The following is a 25,887-nucleotide window of genomic DNA, read 5'->3' on the forward strand; positions in this document are numbered from 1 at the left end:
CACATTAAATAAAAACACATATATCGTTGTAAAACTTCTTAGAACGTACAAGCATATAAGAGCTTAATGTCATATTAAACAATGTTTAAATGTAATACGCTTCTGGTCATGACACTACCGACGCAATGTTGTTACAATTTCGTATCGTATCCGTAATTCTAATCGATTTCATTTGAACTACAAGGTCTAGGTTAGTGTTTTCCAAATCCCCACATAAAAACTATCGGAATGTTCGTCACAAAACGTCAGTATATAAGCACCGGTTTTTATCTTTTCTATCACACTCAACATTTGGTCTCGCAGCAGGTCGACGTGAGCATCAAAGTATTAAATAGTAATACTCTGATACTTCGTAAGTGTGTGTTGTAATTTGTATCTTTGTCCATTTCAATTGAAAAACTGACAACAACGACAGCCACTATGAATTGTGTTCAGGTAAGTGGATATAATTTAAGTGCAAGACCGATTTCTAACGATTTCATTACATCCCTTACACTCAATAAAGGGAAAAATAAAAACGTTTATCGGTCACACGCTGCCATCTCACTAGGCATCTTAGTAATAACGTTTCTATCATAATATTGTATTATGCATCCGTGTGTATTACTTATGCAGATCTGTTTGATGTTGGCCACGAGTTGCTTGATGCTGGTTTCGGCCAACACGGGATCATACAACTACGCATATGGCGTGAACGATCCGATCACCGGGGACCTGAAGGATCAACGCGAGACCAAAGTCTGCAACGAACAGGTATACGACGAAAACGTGTTGCGCACAGCTCAAATCAGCCGCGAACAATTAATTCCGGTGGCCAAGAACTTCGTATCCGAACCAATCATCTCAACGGTGTCTTCAGCACCGGTCATAAACACTGAGTATGTATCCGTGACTCCGTCACCGATCTTGCGCACCGCCGACTTCGAATCTTCCCGAATTTTGGCGGCCACCCCGATTTTGGAAACAAAAGTCGAGGCCGAACCACTGTCGTACGCGCCTCTTCCCAAGTACGCCGCCCCGGTCACAGTTACCGCCGCTCCGATGTTGGAAACGAGAATCGCGGCCGAACCACTGGTGTACGCTCCTCTTCCTAAGTTCGCACCTCTGCCGAAGTACGCTCCACGTCCCGAGTATTACGCCGCCAGCCCCGCACCTCTAGTCGCCACCAAGCTCCAGACTCCGATCGTACAGTACCAAGCAGCTCCGATCAAAATCATCAAGTCCGCCAAATCGTACGGCCGCCAGTCCACGTCGTTCTCGCACAGATCGTTCGTCAATCACCCACTGACTCCCGCTAAAATCGCCGCCCCCGTCGCACCTCTGTACTACTCGGCCGCCCCCGCAGCAACAGAATATTACGCGCCCGCCCCTGCAGCTCCGGAATACTACGCACCCGCCCCCAAGGCGCAAGTAGAGTATTACGCACCCGCACCCGCCCCCAAGGCACAAGTAGAGTATTACGCACCCGCACCCGCCCCCAAGGCACAAGTAGAGTATTACGCACCCGCACCCGCCCCCAAGGCACAAGTAGAGTATTACGCACCCGCACCCGCCCCCAAGGCACAAGTAGAGTATTACGCACCCGCACCCGCCGCCAAGGCACAAGTAGAGTATTACGCACCCGCACCCGTCGCCAAGGCACAAGAGTATTACGCACCCGCCCTGACCGCACCTGAATACTATTTGGCCGCCCCGAAGGCGCAGGAATACAACTCGGCCACTATCGCGCAGATCGCCCACCCGCTGCAGCAGGCCACCCGGACCCTGTACGTGGCGCCAACGCAGTACGCGGCAGCAGCGCCGTACGTGTACCGAAGTTCGTCGGGTCCCGCGACTTCGTACCAGTACGCCAACCACTGGAACAACCGCGATCAATCGGCCGCCGGTCAACAATCGCGCTACTCCGTGGCCAGCCCACAACAATATTCGGCCGGATACCAGCCCCAGTACGATTCCGCATCACAGTCACAGAACTCGGGCCAATATGACGCCGCGCAGGAACAACCGTGCGAAAAATAAACTCGGCCGTCGTCGTCAGCCCATAATATCTTATGATTTGTCGCTTGTGTGTTTTATATGACGTGATTATATAATAATGTTTATACTACTAAATAGCTGTTTTTTTAATTTTATCTCTCGTCCGTTATAATATATATATAATAATTATGTGTGTTTACATAAAGTCATAGGTACTACTATCAGAGGTCTATATTTCATCCGCCCCGAAGGTCATATTAATGCGAACCACCCGAGCTCGGTCTATTTATTTGCCTATAATATAATATCGTGTAGGTACATAATTCATATTATGTGTCATAGAAACTGTGCCGACACGTGGACCACCTTTATGTGAACTCAAAAAAAAAAAGAAAGAATTTTACTCGTTTGCAAACTGTACAGTCATGTAGATTAGAACGGCTGTATAATAATATAGTATTGACCAAAATGCTGATGAGTGAAATAGGAATATACGAGGCCCAATAAAATCTTTAGAACGATTTGTTCGTAATAGCGTTGTAGTAGTAAATATTATATTTTCCGAAATCACATATAGACTATTGTTTGACAGATTTACTCGATAGTAGTAAGAATGAAATAAGAAATACAATTTTTTTTTTTTTTTACACTAATATTATATTATACAAGTCCCAGGGGCAATCATTAAGTGTTTGTGGTATTAATCTAGAAAACCCATGTTTCTCACATGGTCAATTGTATGTTGCCTGTTCCCGTGTTGGAAAACCATCAGATTTGTTTATCTATGCGCCAGTTGTGCAGTACGATTAGATCGGTAATTAGCTTGGTTTTTAGCATTTCTGGTTCTTCTACCTAAATTGCTTCGTCTTATAGGAGGCATATCAAATATAAATTAAATATTAAAATAAAACAAAATTAGACATATTTATGGTATCCTAGCAACCACTTAGAAGAAATACAAACATCTTTTTACATTTTAAAATCTCGGTTTTCACCTGAAGTGACTTTTGCCCAGGCAACGCCGGGTGGGAAAAAAAAAATAAATTGTATATTAAAACCTTCCCTGAATCTAGACCTATTGATTAGTGAAAACTGTACTAAAATCCGTTGGGTACTTTTTGAGTTATGCGCTTACCAACACATTTTGCGATTCATTTTTATATATTATATTAAACGATTACATTAAAAATGTTTAATGGCGAACAATAAAAGTCTTCAGATTTTTTCACGGGCACGTGTACGGTAATGAGTAATGACAGTTAATATGTTACATTAAGTATATTTATTATTTGTATACTGTTCGGCGAAAACATTGAATGTTCATAAACATATTATATTATCGGTTTTACGTGTACAAATTATATTAGCTATTCGGCCATTATAATACAACCGTTGGGTATATATTATACACAAAACGTTTCGGCGAGTAACGTGCGGCGCGTAAATAATATTATCGCCCATATATTATGCACAATACACTTGACAGAAAAGGACCATTGGAAACAATTATTGGCGCCTATACCTATGTTTGTTTTACCGCCAAACAGAGTCACTGTATAGCCCGGTGCAGAACGACGATATAATGGATGCGTTTATGTATATATGCATATAGGTTTTATATCATCATTCGGCGTGTATATATAGAACCAATATTATGTTTCGCGAAATAGAAGAGAATGATCAATGATTCGTATTGCAAACACAGTGCGAAATTACACAGTATCGCGTTCAAGTGTATTATATTTTGTTTGTTGTTATTGTGGTAAGCGATAGTGTTGCAGACTGCAGTACCTGCCTACTACTTGTTATACATTTCTGTGGACAGTATAATAGTATCGTTTTCGTATATTGACACGTTAAATGTTTCGATTTCGAATCGTATATTATATTATGGTGGCTTAGTCAATATACTCATCGTTTGTTTAAGACTTTTTGTGTAAAAATAAAATATATATATTACTTAAAACAATTATAAAAATAGATTATACTTTAATTTACGTTCAAACATATTGTAAGAAAGCACATAATATTATAAATAATGGTATTATCATTATAATATCATTATTGTTTTTTTAATTGAAAAATCGTTTCCCATAATAATAATAAAAAATACCAGAATAATATTTTAATATGTGATATAACAAATAAATAAACTTGTAAAAATTAAAATTAATACGTTACAAAAATAATAGCTTTTATTACATATTATATAGTATATGTAAATAACAAAATAATAATACTATAGCACGGGATTTTTGTTGATTCTATTTTAAGATACAGTGATCGCCGTTTATTAGACTCACTTTGGAATCAGACCATTTGAGTTCATTAACCGAATGAGTCAATAAGGCGAATAATCCCCAAAAAACAATAATAATACTTGTTTACTTAAAAAATATTTATTTCAATTTAGCTATTATGTAACATTCTGTTTAAATAAAAATAAAATATTGTAATAACCTAAATTTTTCTACCATACTCAAATCACTGCGTTTGTTCATTGTAACACGAACAAAAATATGTCAACAAAAACACATACAAATGTCTTAAAAATATTATTACTACACTCGAGTTATGTAATTACTGAACAACATAATATGCAAAATAAAATTTTTTTGAGCTGACTTAAATTGACATTATTCGTTTGGGTAACATTATAATTTATAAGTTATAATCTATAACTAACCTTAAACCTACATTACGACATTTAATAGTTTATTGTCATTGGTTATATATGAATGTTTTATTTAATCCGCAATGCTATCAGTATTATTCGGCCAAAGTTATTGGACGCTACTAAGGAAGTGTTTGACGTTAACATTAGAATTTGATCTACGGCTCTTCGTTCCAGCGTACGGTTTCCGCTATTAGATCAAGAGTGAGCCATTGGCTATTGACGAATACGCGGCGTGTACAGAGAAATGATGGCGACGGGTCACTCTACCAAGAACTGTCGTCGTCCTCGTCGCTCACAGTTCGATTATTATTGACATTGAGGAACCGTGACATTTGCATAACCACCGCCATAAACCACAAAACATTGACGATACAAGTTAACAGAACGTTTTTGATATACAAGCGACTGACTCTTAGTTTTTAATCTGCACACCGAATAGCTCTATATGTTTCGTAGGCTACACGAATGCCAATCGTAATCAAGTCAAATACAAACTATATTAGGTATAGACGGTATAGTTGCATCGTAACATTTTTAAATACAATCATTTTTGGACTATGCTATTTTAAAATACATAATAATATTTAAAATATATATTATTTATACTGATAGGCATGTATACTTATTATACCTGCATATTTTTTCTAGTAATAAAAAATAAGATTACGATAGTCAATAATATATGAGTGGGTTTAAAATTAAAATTAACAATCTTCATGTTTCACTTATCAAAGATTTTTTTTTTTAGCAACTCAATGGCTCCATGAAAAATTTTGAGAACAACTGATATAGACATTTGAATATTATGCAATAATGATATTATTACGGTTGGTCGACGTTATCGATTTTCGTGGGCAAATCACTACGACCCGGCATAACAAACCTGTGACCCATATAACATTAGTTATAATATTAGTCGTATAATGTGTAACTTAAAATTTCTACGAAGTGTAACTATATTATATCATGATCAAGTATTATTTATGTTTTTTCATGTCATTATATCTAAAATATTATAGTCGACGAGCAGCCTAATAATCCTACGTTAAATCGCATCTTCGAAATTACATTTTCGTATATAGTTATTTATTTATTTGAATAAACAGCGTATATATGGTATAGAAACTCACCCAGGTGACGCCATTGCTATAATGATAAATGGGTTTAAACAGGATTGCAGTCGTTTCAACCACTCACCTGACAAAACTTTACTATAGGAACTTCGGTTTAACAGATTTAAATTTTGAAAACAAATCTTATTTTATTGAAAAATGGAGTAACGTGTAATTATTTTCACAGTATAAGAAAAAAATAAATTACATCTTAACACGATAAAAATTTCCTTGTATAATCAGCACACCATAGTTTTGAATTAATAATGCTAAAAAAAATTAAAAATATTACTAACTGCATGCCATGAATACTTGTACCTACCATCTATATATAAGCTATACATTATATTCAACGCATTAATTTTACTTATTTCAAAAATGTTAAAGATTGTCAAATATTACATTTATAATACACAATATAAATATATATATATGTATATATGTATATTGTTTTTGATATAAAATATTTTTGGTATTTTATATTTTTACAGAATCGCAATAACTGCAATATAATGTTATAATATGTTTAATTATTTACTACCATTTTTTTTTATAATTGATAAATAACCTGCGCATCTTATTCCCGATAAAATAATAATAATATTAACAATTATTGTTGAACACATAAAATACAAATTTAAAAAGCAAAGCTGAAACTTTACAGTGTGGCTTAGATACATGTATAATGTATATTTTTGTAATAACCAGTGATTATAATATATTACCTACGTAAATCACTAACTAGTCATTTCTATTTTGGGTGTCGATATAACAATATGCATGCATGTTGTATAATGTAACCTTATTTTTTATTATATAAATCATTTATATTATAATTTACATTTATTCGCTTACAAATATTAAAACTTAGTTCATAACATTTACATAAAAATAGATTATAGATACAGCAACCAATTTAAATTCCTATTGTTATTCTTTGTAATAGTAAATAGTCATTTGTCAATATAGTTAAATATTATATAGTTATTATTGCCAAATTCGTTCTACTTGATCATTTACATACATTATAGTACTTAATCTAAATTACAAATCATGTGTTTGTATTTTATATTCACGAATAGTAAAAAGTATAGATAAATAATCAAAATCCTTTTTTTTTTTTTGTTAATATATTTTTAGATTCTGAACGAAGTGAGGAATGTATTGATTTTACAATGATGTACCTATAATGTCATCACGTTTTGGAGTAGAAATAATGCTTTGATTTTTGACTTCAATCCCTTTTTAAAAATTTAAATATATCCTACTACTTATTATCCTAGACTGACAAATCATCTTTGTTCAGAATCGTTTTTCGTATATAATGATACCTGTTGTTGCATTCAAATTTAACACATCTATTATAGTGACCTACTCCCCATCTCAACTATACAGCAGAGCGATACCCACTTGCCCACCTTTTTTAAACAGTAATATTATAAAATATATTAGGTAAAACAATACACAATTTTTAACAAAAAAACAGCAAATACTTTTTTTTATTGTTATATATTATTTAAGTAGGTATACACCATATTATAATATTTAAAACTTAAATTTTAAAGAAAGCATCTAGAGGGTTATACAGTAATTACATTTCATCTAAAATCAGAAATGTCTACGATACGAAATTTCATAATTTGCTAGTCAAAGTATATTGACAAGCGAAATTATTTCCAACGTGACGTCTTATATGTATTAGGTTCCTATGTATATATTATAATAAAACGGATTTTGGTATAGTATAATAAAATACATACGTATATAGGTATTGTGCCATATTTTTATTTAACAAACGTTACATACAAAATAAATAATAAAGTATCAATAATATGCCAGTGTTTTGTATTCAGCGAGAGAGACGAGAACAAGCTATTAGTTTTCTAACGATCGCGCGCGTACACCCATTACACACAGGCTACAGGCCGCACGTGCACTATTAAATTATTATTAGCATTTTCCCTTTTATCACAGTAACTCGAATATCATTGTCTTGCACACGAATAAATGGTACGTGTTTCCGATTATATAGTATTTCAATTTTTACCACGTACTCAACCAAATAAATTGCATAGATGAATATAATCAGTGGTAGCGTGAATAGCTATTTTATGAAGCGTTCGGTTTCATACAAAAGTAGCAAAAACCCGCCTCGGGTATCTCAATGAACTCAGGCTCGTTTATAATTTACGAATATTTTATGAACTTTTAAAAATCTGAATTGTCTGGGAGTTAGTATTCCACATTAGTACTAGAACAATTGGTGGTCATCAAGTGTTTATTTTGAATAGTTACTTTATAGATAAAAAAGTTTATGCTAACACAGCATAATATGATAATTTATATTTATAGAAAAAATAAATTTACTCATGTACATTATCACTAGGGCTATTGCCAGTATTGAATAGGAATATAGGTTTATGTCATAGTCTTATAAATATCTAATGCTTTTGAAATATGTAAATTATAATTATTAAATCACTCTCATTAATAAGATAATCTTACTCGTAAAATTCAATCGATGTAGAATAAAACACAAGTTTATGGTATTTTTTAAGGAATCTTAATAGACAATAGATATAAAAACAAAATGTTATAGTTTTTAGTTTGTTTAAAAAAAAATATGTATTTATGAATAATGTAATTTCTGCGTATAATAAATTCCTTAAAACTTAAATGGTAAGCGATACATTTTTATGTAAACAAAAAAAACTAGTTTTGGTCTCAATTATCAATTACACTGAACAATATTATAATTTATTGGTATCTATAAATATAGTTGGGTACTTACTAACTAAGAATATAAAATTAATTTTAATAATTGAATGTATGGAATAATCTAATCTAATGGGTTTAAAACAAAATGCAACTTTTGTATAAAATAGTTATTTTTTTAATCACTGCAAAAATTCTTTAATTTTCCGTACATTGATGACTTCCGGGTGTCAATAACTGAATAATAATTATATAATTCGTAGGTAGAAGTTATCCTTAAAGTCCAAGTAATAAATTATATTACTAATAACGAATAAATATATTTATTATAATACATAAGATCTCTAATACATACCATCTAATAACACATGGTTTAAATTGTGTGAAGATCCATAAACTACACATTACAGCTGTCGTAGTAAAATTATATTGTTTTGGTGACGCCTACAATTGGTAGCGATAAAAATACAAAATGTTACTACCAATATAATAGGTACCAATGCCTGCAATATCATTATTTACATATATTCTGAGTTTGAATACGAATATGCAGATATTCCATCTGCTGTTTTCACGCATAATTCAGAAAAAAAGATTGTTTGAACAAAAATGTTTAACATACACAAAATAACTTTTGACTTTGATGAAAAAAACGCGTTTTTGATCTCGAATAACATCAAAAGCTGCGACTTTATAACACGTGATTCAAACGTCGTGATACTTTCATACTTTTTGACTTATTGTCAAATGAATCAAGAACAAATATTCGATAAAATAAAAATATACCCATCAATAAAATGTTCTATACCTACATTGACGAGAAATTCTCGATGCGTGTTCATAAAACTACCAAATCAAACCTAGCTATATTGGTTATTTTAACTTAAAAATGTGCATTTTTAAAACTGTTAACTATGGATAATGATTCAAATTTTAAACATTTCAGATAAGCAAATTGATCTATTTCTTTTTAGATATTCATACTATCAAATTGTTATGTATTATTAGACCTACGAAAATCTTTTTCAATGACTTAGACTATTGGTTATTTTGAAGACATATATAGATTGCAATTTTATGTAATTATAAAAATATAAATTATTCAGTAAAATACTTTTGGCAAGTAAATAAAAAAAAAAAATTATTATATCCCGATAAATTCCAGCCATTCTTATTATATTATAACCGACAATTAATTATTACCGTTAAAATCGATTAATTTGTCTGTTTGTAGCAAAACATATTATTTGATTTATTTATTTCAAGATTAGGACCTATACATGCTAAAGTAATAATGTCCGTCGGAATCGATCAGATCGGCAATAAAACTTAATATATATGCTTTATACAACCTTGCAAGTTCAAAAGTGGAGTGTAGAGAGCCAGTGTAATGGTTCTTATAATTATTTGGAACTATCGTATTCCGAAAATTAGTTCGATTAGAGTGGAACAATTAGAGTAGTCGACGGCGCTGTTCGAATAATTAACGACAAAAATAAAACTGGATTATAGATCCGTTTTTGCCGATGACTATTAATATAAGTCAACGGCAGAGGTTACAAAACAAATTTTCCACACTCGTGCCAAACACTGGATTTCCACGTTCAACTCACCGTCAGTACTACAGCCGTATTTTCAAAGTTACATTAACTGAGAATTGGAATGTACTTTGTTGAATAACCATCGTCGGCATCACCGTAGTCGTAGACTGGAAATAAGAATAATTTACACAATTATCGGGTCAGATTTTAAATTTTCTTTTTTTTTTCCTAAGAATCTTCACCACTATAAAAAGGGTTAAGTTATAATAGACATAATTAGAAAAATAATTTTGTTACACAGTTATTTTAATTGGTACGTACACATTAAAACTTTCCCTGTATAACATTTTTTCTATAATATAGTTTGTTAATATTTTAGAGATCTTAATCAATGATATATTTTTTTATAATTTTCGTAGATAGTGAAAACATTAAAAACCACAAAGAATATAATAAGAACATAGTGAAAATTGTCAAGTTCTTGGCTCGATGTTTTTAGGTTATTTGATATTGTTTTAGTTTGTAGTAAATTTAACACTGTATACTTTAAGTTAAAAAAAAAAATAAATTGAATAAATTACGATTACCAACTTAAAATAGATACAAAGTTACCCGTAAATGTAATACGTAGTTTTGATAAGTACCTACTCGAGTAAAAGTATTCAAATACTTTTTAAGTACCTACTCAAATACGTATTTTATATACTTTTTCTTTTTAGTTTATAAATTTTATATTTGTTTACATAAAAAAAAAATGAGAATAATATGTATATCAAAATGATCGTACATTATGTTTATTTTATGTAGTTTATACTAAATCTAATTTCTTTACCTTAAAAAATAAAACAGTTGAATAATTTATTATTTACACCAAATGATAAAGTGTAAAATGCAGAATGCTTAATAAAATTAATTTAAAACATGAAAATGAAAATAAAAAATAGGTTCTGTTGATTTTTAAGTTAAGGAAACATTTTAAAACAATTGAAAGTATCTATAATTACTTATTATTTAAATACGAATTTTAAATGCTTTTAGAAATAAGTATTTGTATTTGTACTTAAATACTTTTAAAAATTATACTTTACAAGACTATTGATAAATACTTGCGTATTTTTATAAAGAAACAGAATCATAATCAAAAATAAATTACATGAAATTATTTTTCACCTTTTCTGTTTGTATTTAAAAATTCCAAGTTTACGTATCTTATATCAAACATATGTATAAATTAGCGTCATTTTAAGATTATTTGCTATGGATTATTACAATAGTTTCAGTACTAATAAATGTAATAATTTTTAAATCAGTTTTTTACGTTTGAAATATTATAATTATATTATTAAAATCATGCGTTAAATGAGTGTTGTTATGTTGTTAATAGTATATGTAATTTGTGCAATGCAATGTAGTTTTATATCTTAGTACTTGTAAAAATTTAAGTATTGCTTCTATTAAATTAAAATAGATGAGTAATGTTTAAAAAAATAAAAACTTTTATAAAAAAAAAAGAGTTGATTTGTATATATTTGTCGAAAACTAATAGTTATAAAATATAAGCATTATAAAAAACAAACACCAATTTTGCATTTCCCCAAATAGATTAATTAATTTTAATTGCGAGGTTTGACTTCAGATCAACGCCAATATTTTGTAATAACATATTATTATTTGTAACTTCCTATTACTTTGGGCTTTATAAATATCGGGAAGTTCTATATAATGACTGGAAATGTACAGATTATCCGTTTATCCATAATATATAATGTATAATATATTAATTTTACTCCAATTATATGATATTATAATCGTAATATTATTCTATTAATATTGTGTATATAATATATAGTTAATATACATAAGCACATTAAATACAATGTAATGCATAATACTGCGTATAAAAAAAAATTAATTGTCGTAAAGTATAGGTATTTGAATACTTAATACTGAATACTATTATTATTACATTATTTTTTTCTCTTTTCATTAAAAACATTAATCAATAATATTATTAAAGAACAATATTTAGGCATTGAATGCACTTTTAAGTTATCTATCAATTGCAAAACATTAAACGAATTTTTAAAGAACCTAGCTAATTCATAATTAATTAGCGTAATTAAAACAATTTAGGTATGCATACAATCTATCTTAAATTAAAGATAATAAAAAAATTAAAAACCATGATTTTAAAGTGATTGATATATATTTTAATTACAAGTTTTTTTTTGAAACTATCAAACATGTATTTGAGGATTACGCTATTTAACCAATTTTATGTAATTTTGTTGAAAAATAAAGATATACTTGTATTATATTAGTTGATGATACGTATTTATCAAGAATTTCATCTTGATGTCAAGTAATATTTATAAAAAGTTGTTTAAAATTTAAAATCAAAAAGTTTTAAATATATATTAAAATTAAGAGGCTGTTTAGTTTTTCTTCATAGAGAAAATACAAGTTGGAAAAATATCAAAAGTTTTTTTTTTGTTTACAGTGTATGTACTATTGTATTTGCACGTTATTGTTCAGAAGATACAGATGAGGTATTATATTATAAATTATAATATATTTTTTACCTGCTTTAAATAACAAAAATATATTTTTTATAAACAATTACTTTTTAAATTCTTAGCTAATGCGAAAATACCTATATTTATTTATTTATTTATTTATTTATTATTTTGAAATCACGTTTGTAAAAGTTGTTGGTTATATGGTTTATTTAAGTTTATCTTAATAAAACTGAGTTTAATATAATTTTAAATTATATAATAATATATAAAAATGTATTATATTTAATGTATTGAAAAAATAATATTATAACATTTATAACTTAGGTACATCAGTCACCAAAAATACTTCGCTGTTACTTATAAAAACATTTATAACCATTAAGATTAATAGCACACGCGTTAAGTACTTAACACTTAACTTATTAAACAAATAAAATATAATTTAAACTGAAAAGATGTAAAAATAAATATTACGTTCGAAACACATCATGTATAAACATTGAATTATATTATTGACTAATTCCGTATTAACTTATATAACTATATAAGTAGGTACAATTTCGGTAGAAAAAGAATTTCAAATAAAAATAATAACAAATGAAATGAACAGCGTTTTATATGTTATTGTATGCATTCTACTTTTCAATTTTATAAATGTGACATTTCGATTGTAAATGCATCTATAGTATAAAGACAGAATTTTAAATATATAAATAATATACGTGGAAAAATTTATTTGTAGCTTTTTTTCTAATATGATTTAGTATAATAATAATTGATAAAAAAAATACAAATTATTGGTACTTAAATCTAACATAATGGGATGCTGTGATGTTGGGTATAAGTATACACATAATATAAATATGCATTATAAGAAAAATGGTCAAATATACGAGTACTATAAATATACCGCCGATCGCTGGTATACGCCTTTTAAGATACCAAAAGAAAACGTAAATAATTCCAACGTATTTTTCAACGCTATAAAATAAACGGTTAACTGATTAAATTTCTCTATATAGACTATACAATATCGTAATTGAAATTTGATAAAATCTAAAACGTGTGATTTTATACTTTAAATTAATACTTGAGAGATTTGATTTTTGTCATTTGGCGTTCTTATATACGTTGAGTTCTTGTGCGATAATATTGCTCTTGAAATTAAAATTGTCACCTTTAAATATTAATTTATATTTTTACTCATCTCATAATGTATAGAACACGATCAATAACACTACAATATAAAAATAAAAACGAAGTCTTTATACAATGTGGGTACAAATCGAAAAATACTCCACGTCGTATAATCTCTTTACTGTTAATATAAGCCACACTGACTGACGTTTCGCTTTAATTTTGCCGGAATGCGTCCTTAAACACGTTAAACTTTTTTTTTTTTTGCAGACGTTGTACTCGATCACTCCACCGACAGGGGTGCCTTTGATTCCAGCAAGACGAAATCCGGGACCGCCAGTGATAGGTCCCCGGCCGGCCCAATACAAGTTGCCACCACCGCCGCGTGCGACAAACATCTGCGCTGGCGATTTACCGACCGACCGGCAGACCATCAGAGGGTACATCGAAGACCATCCCAAAGACGTGGTCGTTGTCCAACAACAGCCGCAGCAGCCACAACAACCACAACAACCACAGCCACCACAGCCACCTCAGCAGCCACAACAGCAACCGCAACCGCAGCAACAACCGCAACTACGCGCCAGAAGATTCAAAGTACCGCCACCCATCAAATGCATTTCTGAGCCGCTGGACGGTAGTAGCCGCGAGAGTTACGAGATGATGACACCAGCTATGACTATGTCACCTAATAGACAGGTGAGGTGATATGGTGGTAGTAGTATTTTGATTAACTTTACATTTGTCTATGAAGTAGGTACTTCCACAGTACTTATATATTTATAGCATTATTTAGGAAGGTTATTCTAAAAAGTCAGAACACTGCCTATATTGTAAGTCTTCTATTATATTGTCGGAAATATAGGTGCTTCTCTGAAAATTCATGTCTTGTTCCATTACATTTCAATAAATAAATGTTGAATAAAAATAAGGCTTGAACAATTTGTTACTTATAGATAGATACTGGATAGGTTAAGTAAAAGTTTCTAGGTTTGTATAATATTTTGATTTGACAATCGGATAATCATAACCTTTTCTTTTTTTTTATCATCTATCGGTGTAACATAGTTATCTAGGTTCTAGGGAAAGTAATCATAATATGTCAAAAGCTCTCTAAAATCTATTTTGGTTATAATTTCTTTAATACTAAAAGACTAATTTATTAAAACACTAAATATAGCATTAAAATGTTTTTATTTAATGCTATTAGATCAAAATCATAATTGGTATATTATAGATAGCACATTTGAATAGTATCAGATAGTCGGTACCCATGATAGACTAGATCGAAAAAGAGATTTAAAATTAACTATAAAAATACAATTTTAATTAAAAACAAGTCTTACTTTATTTCAATCGATTACTTTAAATTTTATATTTTAACTGGAAATATAATATAATATAGGTACGTAATAGAATATAATATGTTTCTAAAAATTATTAAATAACTAATAAAGAAATGTACACCTATTACTATAAAAACTACTAATTAAATATATCTTTGGAGGCCTGAAAATTATTTTTTAACATTTATAGAAATAAACTCGGTTATCTTCAAAAAACACAGCAGGCGAAAAGCTTTCCAAGTTAATTACAATTTTCAAGGATAAGCTCATAATCTTTAACAATTTATATTTGTTGGTTAGAATAGTTTTCAGTGAAATACTAATTTTTTAATTTAAAATAATTAATAAATACAGTTTTTTTAATTTTATTTAACATTATTTTTGACAGATATGTTTACATTTATAACCAAGTTTTTAATGGTTTAGTTTGTAAATGTAATATATGTAAATACTTGGACTATGACTATTAAAATAATCTCTATCTATAAATTATGTGACGTGGTAATCACAAAAATAAATCGTATAACGGGTAGTCAGTCGAGTAAAAGTTTTTTCATTTTTATATTATACAATAGGCAGTATATTATATTATGTGTATTGAACATATACGAATATTGTATTCAAAATTCAAATATAATTCAATGTATTTTACTTTTCCGATGATAGTACATAATAAATATATAATGAATCTTGAAAAGCGTATAATAAGGTGTATGTGCTATCTGTGGGGAATCGGTCAAATTCCTGACATAGACGATCATGCAAGCTCAAGCCATTCTAAAACATTAAGTTATACTTGTATTTATAATCTATAATATTATAATGCTAATAAAACGCGATTTTTAACAATTCTATAATCTTATATCGTGTTGCTGTTGGTCAATATTTACGTTCATATAATAATATCAATATACCGTGGTATAATAACGTTCACAGGACAGCGGTCATTGGAGTGACTCGTTCAGCGTCAACTCGTCGCCCGGTTACTCGACCAAGAGCATGGAAACGCCATTGTTGTCATCACACGCCAAAATGATACCGTCCAGGTCGAACAAGAAACGTTTCATACTAGACAGGTACGTGGTATGCGATCAATGGAATGGCCGTGCTAGGTTTTCGCCAGCCAACAGCGGTCCGATCAGCTCCAGCAGCACGGCCGAGCTGACCAAGAGCCATTCGACACCAGCCAGCCTGCAAGCAGTCGTCGAGTTCAATGAAAACTCACCTAACTCGCTGCAACACCGGGTAAATATAGAAAATCATTATTTTAAAATTCGGTTCGCTCCGAATCGAGTTCGTTTATACTATTGTCGTATGTTATCTAAGTCCCGCGAGAAAAAAAACGCTATAGGTGTATTAAAAAATAAATCTGAACATTGCAGAATTTTATAGCGAAATGCCGAAATCGTGAACTTGCTTGGCTAAGTTTTGGGATAAGAGAACCTGTGCTGTAGGCCTGTATAAGACGAATAATTGGAAACTTTTTTTTAATTAATTTGTTTCACAATTAAGAAGTATTGTTTTCTGTTGTTCATAAAAAAATGTATAAATTCATAACAACACTGTTCGTATAATTGTTCTTATCCCTCTTGTTTGAAAAAAAAAAAACATCCGGTTAAGCTGTTTCATTAAAATGATTATTATTGAGCAGGGTGGATGAACGGGGAAAAAATTACACGGCATATTATGTACTTGTATAAATAATCCTATATGATTACCTATATACGTATTTATTGAACTGTAAATATCATTTTTAACTGACATATAATATTTATAAGTGTTTGGTTTTAATTATAGGTACACAAGTGCAATTAAAATGATTATCTTTTATAATGTACATTTTAACATAACCTAACTATGAAGTTAAAAGAGTTTTTCGTATAAACTTTAGTTCCAAATTACTATATTATCCGTGTTTGATATCCAATTTGTGTAAGCTGCATCTCTTTAGGTTAATGAATCTCCAAAATATTTCATCTACCAAATAAAATCTACAGAAAAAAATTAATCACATTGAAATACATCAACGGTTACTGATAACTTTATGAGCATGATACGATTAGGAATAATATTATGCTATAGCTTATAATTATTATGCCATGACATATTTTTATGTTTAAACTTTATGAATCTACAATGTTAAGATTGATATTTTAATTTTTTATCATTTGGAATTTGGACAGGAATGAAAAATAAGTTGAATAAGTTGATATAAAATTTAACTTTAAAGCAAAATTTATATTTTTCAGTTTAACTAAACTAGTAACCCTTAATGGGCATACGTATAAATACATATTGTTTCAACTCTCAAATCTGCTAACATTTAGGGCAATCTATAATATAATATTTACAATTTTTGTTGAAAATCAAACATATTTTTGTGACCAATATGTAGTAATATTATAAATGGATTTATAGATAAATAAAAATTATAAAATATAAATCCTATCAAAAATAATCTTATTATATAATATATAATATTATCATCATATGAGTATGGACAATTATATTATGTTCCTTACCTCCACAAAACTAATAGTAAAATCAATGGCCAACGACGTCCAGTAAGCTTCATTGCTTTAGATGATGTGATGAGTGATGGAGTAAGAGAACTATATTTTAAATACATTTTACAAGAATTTTTAAGTAAAATGTAGCCATAAAATATAAAAAAAAATTCTTTATATTACAATATTACGGTGTACGAGTTTCGTTTTTGGATATTTGATATTTTATTATATTATATTCTGAGAAAAATAATAATTTGATAAATACGAGTTAGAAACTAAAAATCAAGACAATTACAGTATATGTATGTATATTTATATATAATCAAGATTTAAGTCTATATGAAGGATAATATTTTAAAACATACATCATATTATAGATATTGTTACTAATATTATTATAATTTATAACTAACAGAATCCCTCGTGATTTTAGGGTACAAAGGTCGTAAAGGACCGACAGATCAATTTTTCAAGTTAATTGATATTAATGTGTATCGACCATATTATATAGTTAAACGAAGTTTGATGGCAAAATAATTATTTTCGCTTACATAGACAATATTATAGTCATAAATCGTCTAAATGTTTAAAACTCGTTGACCGCCATGGGTTTTTTGTCATGTTACTCATAACCGCCATGAGATTCTATACGAGATCTCACAAAGAATACTATTATTGATTACTGAGATTCCATATGGGATCTCAGTAAAATTGATTTTTAGTGAGATCTCGATTAGGGTATCAATAATCGGTATTTTTTCATCAGATTTGAAAAGTACAGTGTTGCCACTTTCAGAATATATAACAAGTTTGTAAATATCATTATTGGTTTTTTTTTTATCATTTTTTGTTTAAATCGTCAAAACTGTATCTAAGTATATCTACCAAAAACGTCGTGGCGGTGAGGAAAAAGTTGGAGAGATCTCATTTTAGATCTCATGGCGGTCAATGTGTTATTAGTGAAAAGTCAACCATCAAGTTTTAACAAATTATGAAATATTGAAAAATATTTGATACACTTGTATGTGTGGTTTGCTCACATTTAAGTCTATATTTATCGGTATAAAATAAAAATAAATAACATTAAAATGTCTGTGTGTCTGGGCTAACTTTCAACATAACTAAACCGATTTTGACCGTTTTTTTTTTACAGACAGTTAGAATGATCTATACATTCGTTTCAAAAAAATTAATTCTTATTGGGCATAATCTATTTGCGATAAAATAAAAATATACGTTTTTATTAATAGTACTTTTACACCAAATTTATCTGCGTGTATATTTTGTGGTAATAATGGTTTATAATAATTAACAATTGTATTAATTTTATTTTTTTGTTTCAAAATCAAAGTAAATAATACGTTTTTCTTTATCAAATAATAGACAAAAATACATATTATTGTATATGATTTTTATTTTGCGCAAATCGGTATTACCTAGTGATCAACTCTAATTTTTTATTCAGGAATTTAAACCCTTTACAACTGTGCCATGCATATGAATTTGGTTTTTAAAATACAGAAATTAATGTATTTATTTATTTATGGACCTCTGGTTGCCATTGGTTAAAGGTTATGCAGTAAAAAACAGAGTTTTTTAAATTTAATTCGGTTGCCAAGGACAAGAAAATATCCTTTTAAAAATATTATTTTGTTCGTTTATTAATCGTTTTATCCACGGATTAAGTAGGATAGTATAGCTTAGTATTATAATAATCATGAAGATTTATGCGGCATTTGTTTTAGAAAGCGTGTCATGCATTAAATGCAGCATAGGCGGTGACATTTATAGTATCATGTATATATACGGATGATTTTGTTATTTATTCCGAAGAAGTTTGCGCTGGATCGATACAAACAATATGGCCATCTTATATATAAGTTATCTTATCATAGTCATAAAAGGTCTTTAAACAAATTTGTTTTAAATCTTTATTTGATTAGTTTGAATGGATATTTAGAACGATTATACTGTAGTTAACTCACGAGTACGTATATAGAGCGTTATAATACTGTGGCGAAATAAAAATATGTGTGGTTAAATATTTTGTAATTTATAATATATTGATCTCGAAAAATGTAAAATATATATTACAAAATAGTTTAAAAAAAATGCAACAGACAATATATTATTTTCAATTGTTTTCGGGTTTGCTGATGTTTAATTAAATTCGTTCAAAAACAAAAATCATAGACTTTTAACTGAAGAAGAGTTTTTATTTGATAGAAAAATATCAAATCCGCGTATAATAAAGTACCTATGCAATATAATTTCATATGTTTATTAATAACAACGATATATTTTCTCCACTCTATGTTTGTGTTCGGACTTCGAAATAATTATAGGTAGACAATAATAATTGCTTTACTGATTATAGTTATAGTTAGGCTTATGATTTTGGTTTACGGCGATATTGCGTTATTGTGCGCATTTCGTATTTGAAAAACGTTTTGTAATTTGTACGTATGTGTAACATACAATACATATAATAATATAATGTATGGACTACGTGTGTATATAAGGTAAATTCAAATTAATTTGGCATTCTATTTGACTACTAAACTGGACGGGAAGTGTTTCTGTTTCCAAAATATCTGCAAACATAACTTTACCAATGTAATTTTAGACGTGTTATTGGGCATTTCGGATTTCTGTCACAGAGCTAAGTACGATCCGTCGCCAAATTGTATTGTGTATAGTAGCAAACTGCTACGACGCGCGTTAATGAATAAAATAGTAATACCTCCTATGACTTCCCTTATGCAGGCTGACTTCTCGAAAGAACTGCAGATTGTTCTCTCCCGAATGCGTCTCTGGTGTACACATTGCATTAATATTATACATGTCATACCCAACGATAATGTTCGAATAAAACGCAATAATGTGGACGGAATTTACGACGTAATATTATTAATTGGACGCAATGGATGACAGCCGTAAAATGTGTACGACGATTCGGTAACGTGCCGACTATATAATATAGTTTGTGTGCGCAACAAGTGGCCGTGCGTATCACATAGTACACCGCATTTCACGTATTGCTGTTATTATTTCCCGAAGATCAAACAGGAGAAATAAGCTTTATTCTGAAAGCATATTATTATATTATTCTGCGGATTTCGCTTGTAAGAGCCTTTCGTCTTCTATAAAACGGATCGATAGACGCGTCATACAGTGCATAAGTACGAAAAGTGTTGTAAATGTTATAATATCGATACCACCGCCGGTGCGGCATACGCGCGGGCATTATATCACGATATTATTATTAATATTCTCTACGCATTTCAAGGTTGATAGTATTTAACATAATATCATAATATTATGCACATCAAACACGTGTTGTATAAATTGTATCACAGCAATGTCGGCAGCGGTTTTCGGAAGATCTGTAGAAAATTATATTAGTAATGATCGTTGATTTTTATTAATATAATGTTGATGTCCCGTTGCTTTTATAACGATTTCTTCGGTGTTTCCTAGTCGCGACACTATAAACTATGGACGATACCGGGAATATACAAGGGGGATGTGGGAACTCAAATCCACCCATATAGACTTTTTTTTTATTATAACATTGTATGAAATATTTTTTTTTAAAACACTTAAAACACTATTTAATGACTATTCGTTTGTTTTGAATAAATATGTATGCGCCATTAAATTAGATTTTTCATTGCAATCATGAGCTAAATCCACTTTATGTTATGATAAAACGTGATAGCTGCAATTGCGAAAGATAATAACATAAAAAGTATATACCTAACTGACTTGAGTTTCTATTAGACCATTGGATTTAGAGAGCTGCTTGAGTATCTTTATTTAGCATAATCAACAATTATTCCTGACACCTTTTTTGTGGGGGGAGGGGGGGGCTTAATAAGTATATACTTATTACCTACAGCTCTTTTCTAAAAATCTCGTATTTTTCCTTAACAGAGGTTACTTAAGGTTTTTTTCCATTTATGGACGGAATTCTTCCATACAATAATCATGTATATGACACTGATACGTAAGTATTTGTATACGATATTGAATATTTATTATATGCATAATTAGTAGGTATTTATTAATTTATAATGGAGTATACGTGTCTTATTAGGAACATATAATTCTTTCCCAAAACGGTACTTATAATGTCAAAAGGTCAGCGATTTTATTTTAATGTATACCAAGCTACAAATATTACAATATTAATTATAAATTTATAACACGTTCAAATTTAAACCAGATATTGATTCATTTATCGACGTTAAGGAGCCAAAGTCATCGACTGGAATATCAGTTAATTATATTTAATCATAATAATAATTCTAGTATATATACCTTATAATAATAATAATAGCAATTCGTATTCGAGTTACTAAAACGTTACGATTTACCATCATCCAATGAAAGTTTTGGTTATTATTTTTGCTTCCGCGTGCAATATTTTATTTTTCCATCACCACATTATCGCGATTTACTAAGTATTCCAACTCTGAATACACTCGCTTGCGGCAAACGTTTTAATTACTTACGTTTCCTTGTTGTTTGCACGTAACGTCTAACGCTACATTATTGTGTGTACAGCACTGAATAATGTGTGCACACACTATATTATAATATAGTTTAAATTATTTTATCGTTCTGTGATTGTATGTCTAAATATTTGTAATACTAAGTACAATAGTGTTATTAATTATATATTGTAGGCGACATAAGAGCTTTATGATTTGAATGCACACCAGTCCGATTTAAATATGTTTGAGTCACACGCAAGGTCGGTTTAAGGATCAAGTATCAATTCGCCACGAGATATCATACACTTAGTAGGCCTTTCTAACTTTAACTTTACTACATTTTTACGGTCTTATTAGGTAAAACTGTACAATTTAAATTATACAAAAAATAAATATATTAAAGACTGTTAAAGAATAACCAAGTAATAATATATTATACACATATATAATGTGTATAAAATTATCATACTACAGTATTTTTTTTATTTTTTTTTTATTTAAATTAATATCAACAGATTAATGGGCCTCACTGAGAAAAAAACTCGTGTGGAGGCCCATGGGTTATCTTAGATTACAAATAATTATTAATGTTTTAAGGTACATGTTACATTTTTAAAATACAGATAATGAGTTTTTCATAAATAAATCACATTAAATCACTAAAATAAGTGGTGAATTAGAATGTTACATACAATTTTTAGTTTTACACACATATTCATATCGTAACCAGTGGTTAATTTTTTTTTTGAATATGGGTAACGGTAATATAACCATATCATTGGGCATCAAGTTAAGTATCTGTTTGCCCAAAAAATAATAAACTTTTCGGCAACTAGTTTTAGAGGGCCAATCTAAGGAAAAATTACTAGCTGCATACCTGGTGTTCACCCCATGGTTTATAGAATCCAATTGATTATGTTTTCTCAGATATATGGTGATTGTTTTTAGGTATAAGAGTTCTATATTGAGGACATTAAAGTCTTCGAATAGTTTTTCGGTTGGAAATCTCCAATTTTTTTTGTATGCGACCCTGAGTATAGTGTTTTGGCATTTCTGGAGCGTTAGAAGGGCGTTGTTGTAGGCACCACCCCATCCGATTATGCCATACGATATTATTGACTCGAATAGTGTTAGGTATATAGTTCTGATGTCTTTGAAAGGCAATATTTCACGTAATTCTTTCATTATGTATATCATTTTTTTTAGTTTATTTGTGACGGATGTAATCTGGTTTATCCATTTCATATCAGAGCACATTTCTATGCCTAAATACTTACAGTTTTTGACAATACTAACCGAGTTACAATCACAGCTATCTAATGTATTACAGTTCGATTCGTGGATTTTTATATTGTGTATGGGTGGTAAAGTTTGCTCAGACAGTGAGTGGAGTAAGATGGTTGATTTATTGAGATTTAGAAATAAACTGTTATCGCTCAACCAATTATGGATAGATTTAAGATCGACTTCAATGTTTTTTAATACTTCATAATACAAAATTAGTATTGGTTACTAAAGAATTATAACTTAGATTTTTTCCTAGTTTTTTCTTTTGAAAATTAGTGTAAAGCTTTATTAAAATTGATAATTTACAAAAAATATATTTTTGAGTATAATTTAATTAACGATTTAAATTTTTTTTTTTAAATCTGACTTGTTCTATATTTATGAAAACTGGGATAGTTAAATATATAATCCAAGAGTGATTAAAATATTGAAAATGCATCCTGCATTGATTTTTCATAAAACCATTTAAAAAAATTCAATGCGCGGCTTTCATCAAAATGATACTTTACTTAACTCCAATTTTAATTTACAAACTTCATTATATTGTTATAAATATTAATCGGAATATGAATTTAATATTTTTTATCATTCAGTAATGTTTTAAAGTGAAAGAGTAAGAATATTTTTGTTTTATAATTAAATATCTATTAAAACAATTTTATTTTTTTAAATTCATTAAAAATAATAATATTTTTAGGTTAAATATGGGCCGCCAAAATGAATGGGCTGCGGGATAGTGCCTCTCCTATCATCTCTTAAACCGGGCTTGGTCACGTAGTATAAAATAATATAAAAGTATAACTATTACCTATTGCTTATACTACATTATAATACTGGGTAGTTTTTCGTCCAAAAATTCCATAACGTTTCTAAGATTATGAAAATTAATTTAAGACAAAAATGGCAAAAATTAATTTTATTTGTTTTTATAAACATTTTTTTTTTTTTTATTAGTGATTTAAATAATTATAATATAATACTGTTTATTTAGCTATAAAATTATATTTATAAATAGTTCAGAAAAATTAGAATCCCTGGTTTGAAAAAATCCCTTTATATAATAATTTATATTATAATGCTTTCCAGATAATACATGAAAAATATTATATTAAATTATAAAATAGATATCTTTGTGTATTTTAACAAATAATCGTTAACGTTTCTCAAAATTATAATCCTTACTTGGTTACTATATTAAAGGCATACAGTAAATGTTAAAGGTCGTAGTTTAGTTTAATATTATTATTATTATTAATGACATAAATCGGGTATTAAAACCACAAATAATATTAGATTTTCAGATATTCGTAATTCAGGTTATTCATTGGAGCAAAAGTAATACAATCTCGTGGATTTATATCGGAAACGCTCACTAAGCCGATATTTTGATTACATTTCTTTGAAAAAACGTAAATTTTTATGTATATTTTTTTCTGGTTGTTTTAAAATTATGCGCAAATGACAAACATTTAATAGGAAATTACGTTTTTATTTTCTGTAAAACAAAACAGATTTTTAAATAGTCTATAATATATTAAAAAATTGTAATTTAGTCAGTTTGTTCACTTTTAGCATATTATATAGGTATATAATAATATACTCGCAGTCAATACTCGTACCATTATAATTTATAATACGGCTCAGACCATTCAAAATTGTATTAGTTAATATTTATTAATTATTCTTAGTTATATTTATTTAAAATATTATAATATCACTCATACGTTATATATTTATTTACCATAAGTAGAGCTAAGGACTTTATGCCCTAAAATCCTTAAAATATGCATTTAAAAAAAGTATATTTGTAATAAATAATAATAATAAGATTTGTAGATATGATACATAAATAGATAGATTCGATTATATAGATTAATTTGATTAATTATCTGAGATAATTATTTTCCTTTATTAGATTTGTTTTTATCTTGCATTTAGTTGTAGTCTAAAACAAAAATTTTTATATTTGTACAAATAAATTTAGATTATAAGCAAAGAAATAAATGTATTGATTTAAAAAAATTAAATTTTTTTTGTTGAGTACATGATAACTATAGTCGGAAAAAGCTTCAATTTTCAAATTTGAGGGTCGTATTAAATTTAAAAAAATTGGATTTTTCTTATACTTTAAAAAGGTCAAAATTAAAAATTTTTTATACTTTTTTTATAATCGGAAAAAACAAACAAAAATTAAGGAAAAACCAGAATTTTTTAGTAAATCCAATATTATAATAATTAAAATAATTGGTTTGTAATCATAGTTACCAAAACTTTTATATATTATTAATTACATAGAATGGAATTTTAAAAATATGTATACTGATTTTTAGATATTAGCTTCCTATTACTATAAACGTATTCATACTGTTTTACAGTAAGGTGGTATATTGACTCAAAAGTTAATAACAATAATATAATAATATAGTTATAGTATATAGTATAAATTAAATATATTTAAAATAAACATATCATGAAGTATACTTAATAACAAGAATTAACGAGAAAATATGTAAGTTGAAAGACCGCTTTCGCTCAAAATAATTTTTCGTATACAATAATAGATCATT

The 25,887-nt window shown here is 29.0% G+C and overlaps 2 protein-coding genes across 2 annotated transcripts in view; both read left to right on the plus strand.

The window, feature by feature from the left end:
- Positions 1 to 25,887, plus strand: part of LOC132929580 (atrial natriuretic peptide-converting enzyme-like) — a 91,511-nt gene that overhangs the window by 25,030 nt on the left and 40,594 nt on the right. The window contains 2 exon segments of the mRNA XM_060995030.1: positions 13,949 to 14,377; positions 15,961 to 16,269. Coding sequence (XP_060851013.1) covers positions 13,949 to 14,377; positions 15,961 to 16,269 — 738 coding nt within the window.
- On the plus strand, positions 35 to 2,112 carry LOC132929494 (calphotin-like). Its single transcript, XM_060994875.1, has 2 exons — positions 35 to 435; positions 616 to 2,112. The coding sequence occupies exons 1-2, from the start codon at positions 421 to 423 to the stop codon at positions 2,017 to 2,019; spliced, it is 1,419 nt and encodes a 472-aa protein (XP_060850858.1). The 5' UTR covers positions 35 to 420; the 3' UTR covers positions 2,020 to 2,112.

This window comes from Rhopalosiphum padi, chromosome 4 (genome assembly GCF_020882245.1).
Source record: "Rhopalosiphum padi isolate XX-2018 chromosome 4, ASM2088224v1, whole genome shotgun sequence".
In the NCBI taxonomy this organism is placed as follows: domain Eukaryota; kingdom Metazoa; phylum Arthropoda; class Insecta; order Hemiptera; family Aphididae; genus Rhopalosiphum; species Rhopalosiphum padi.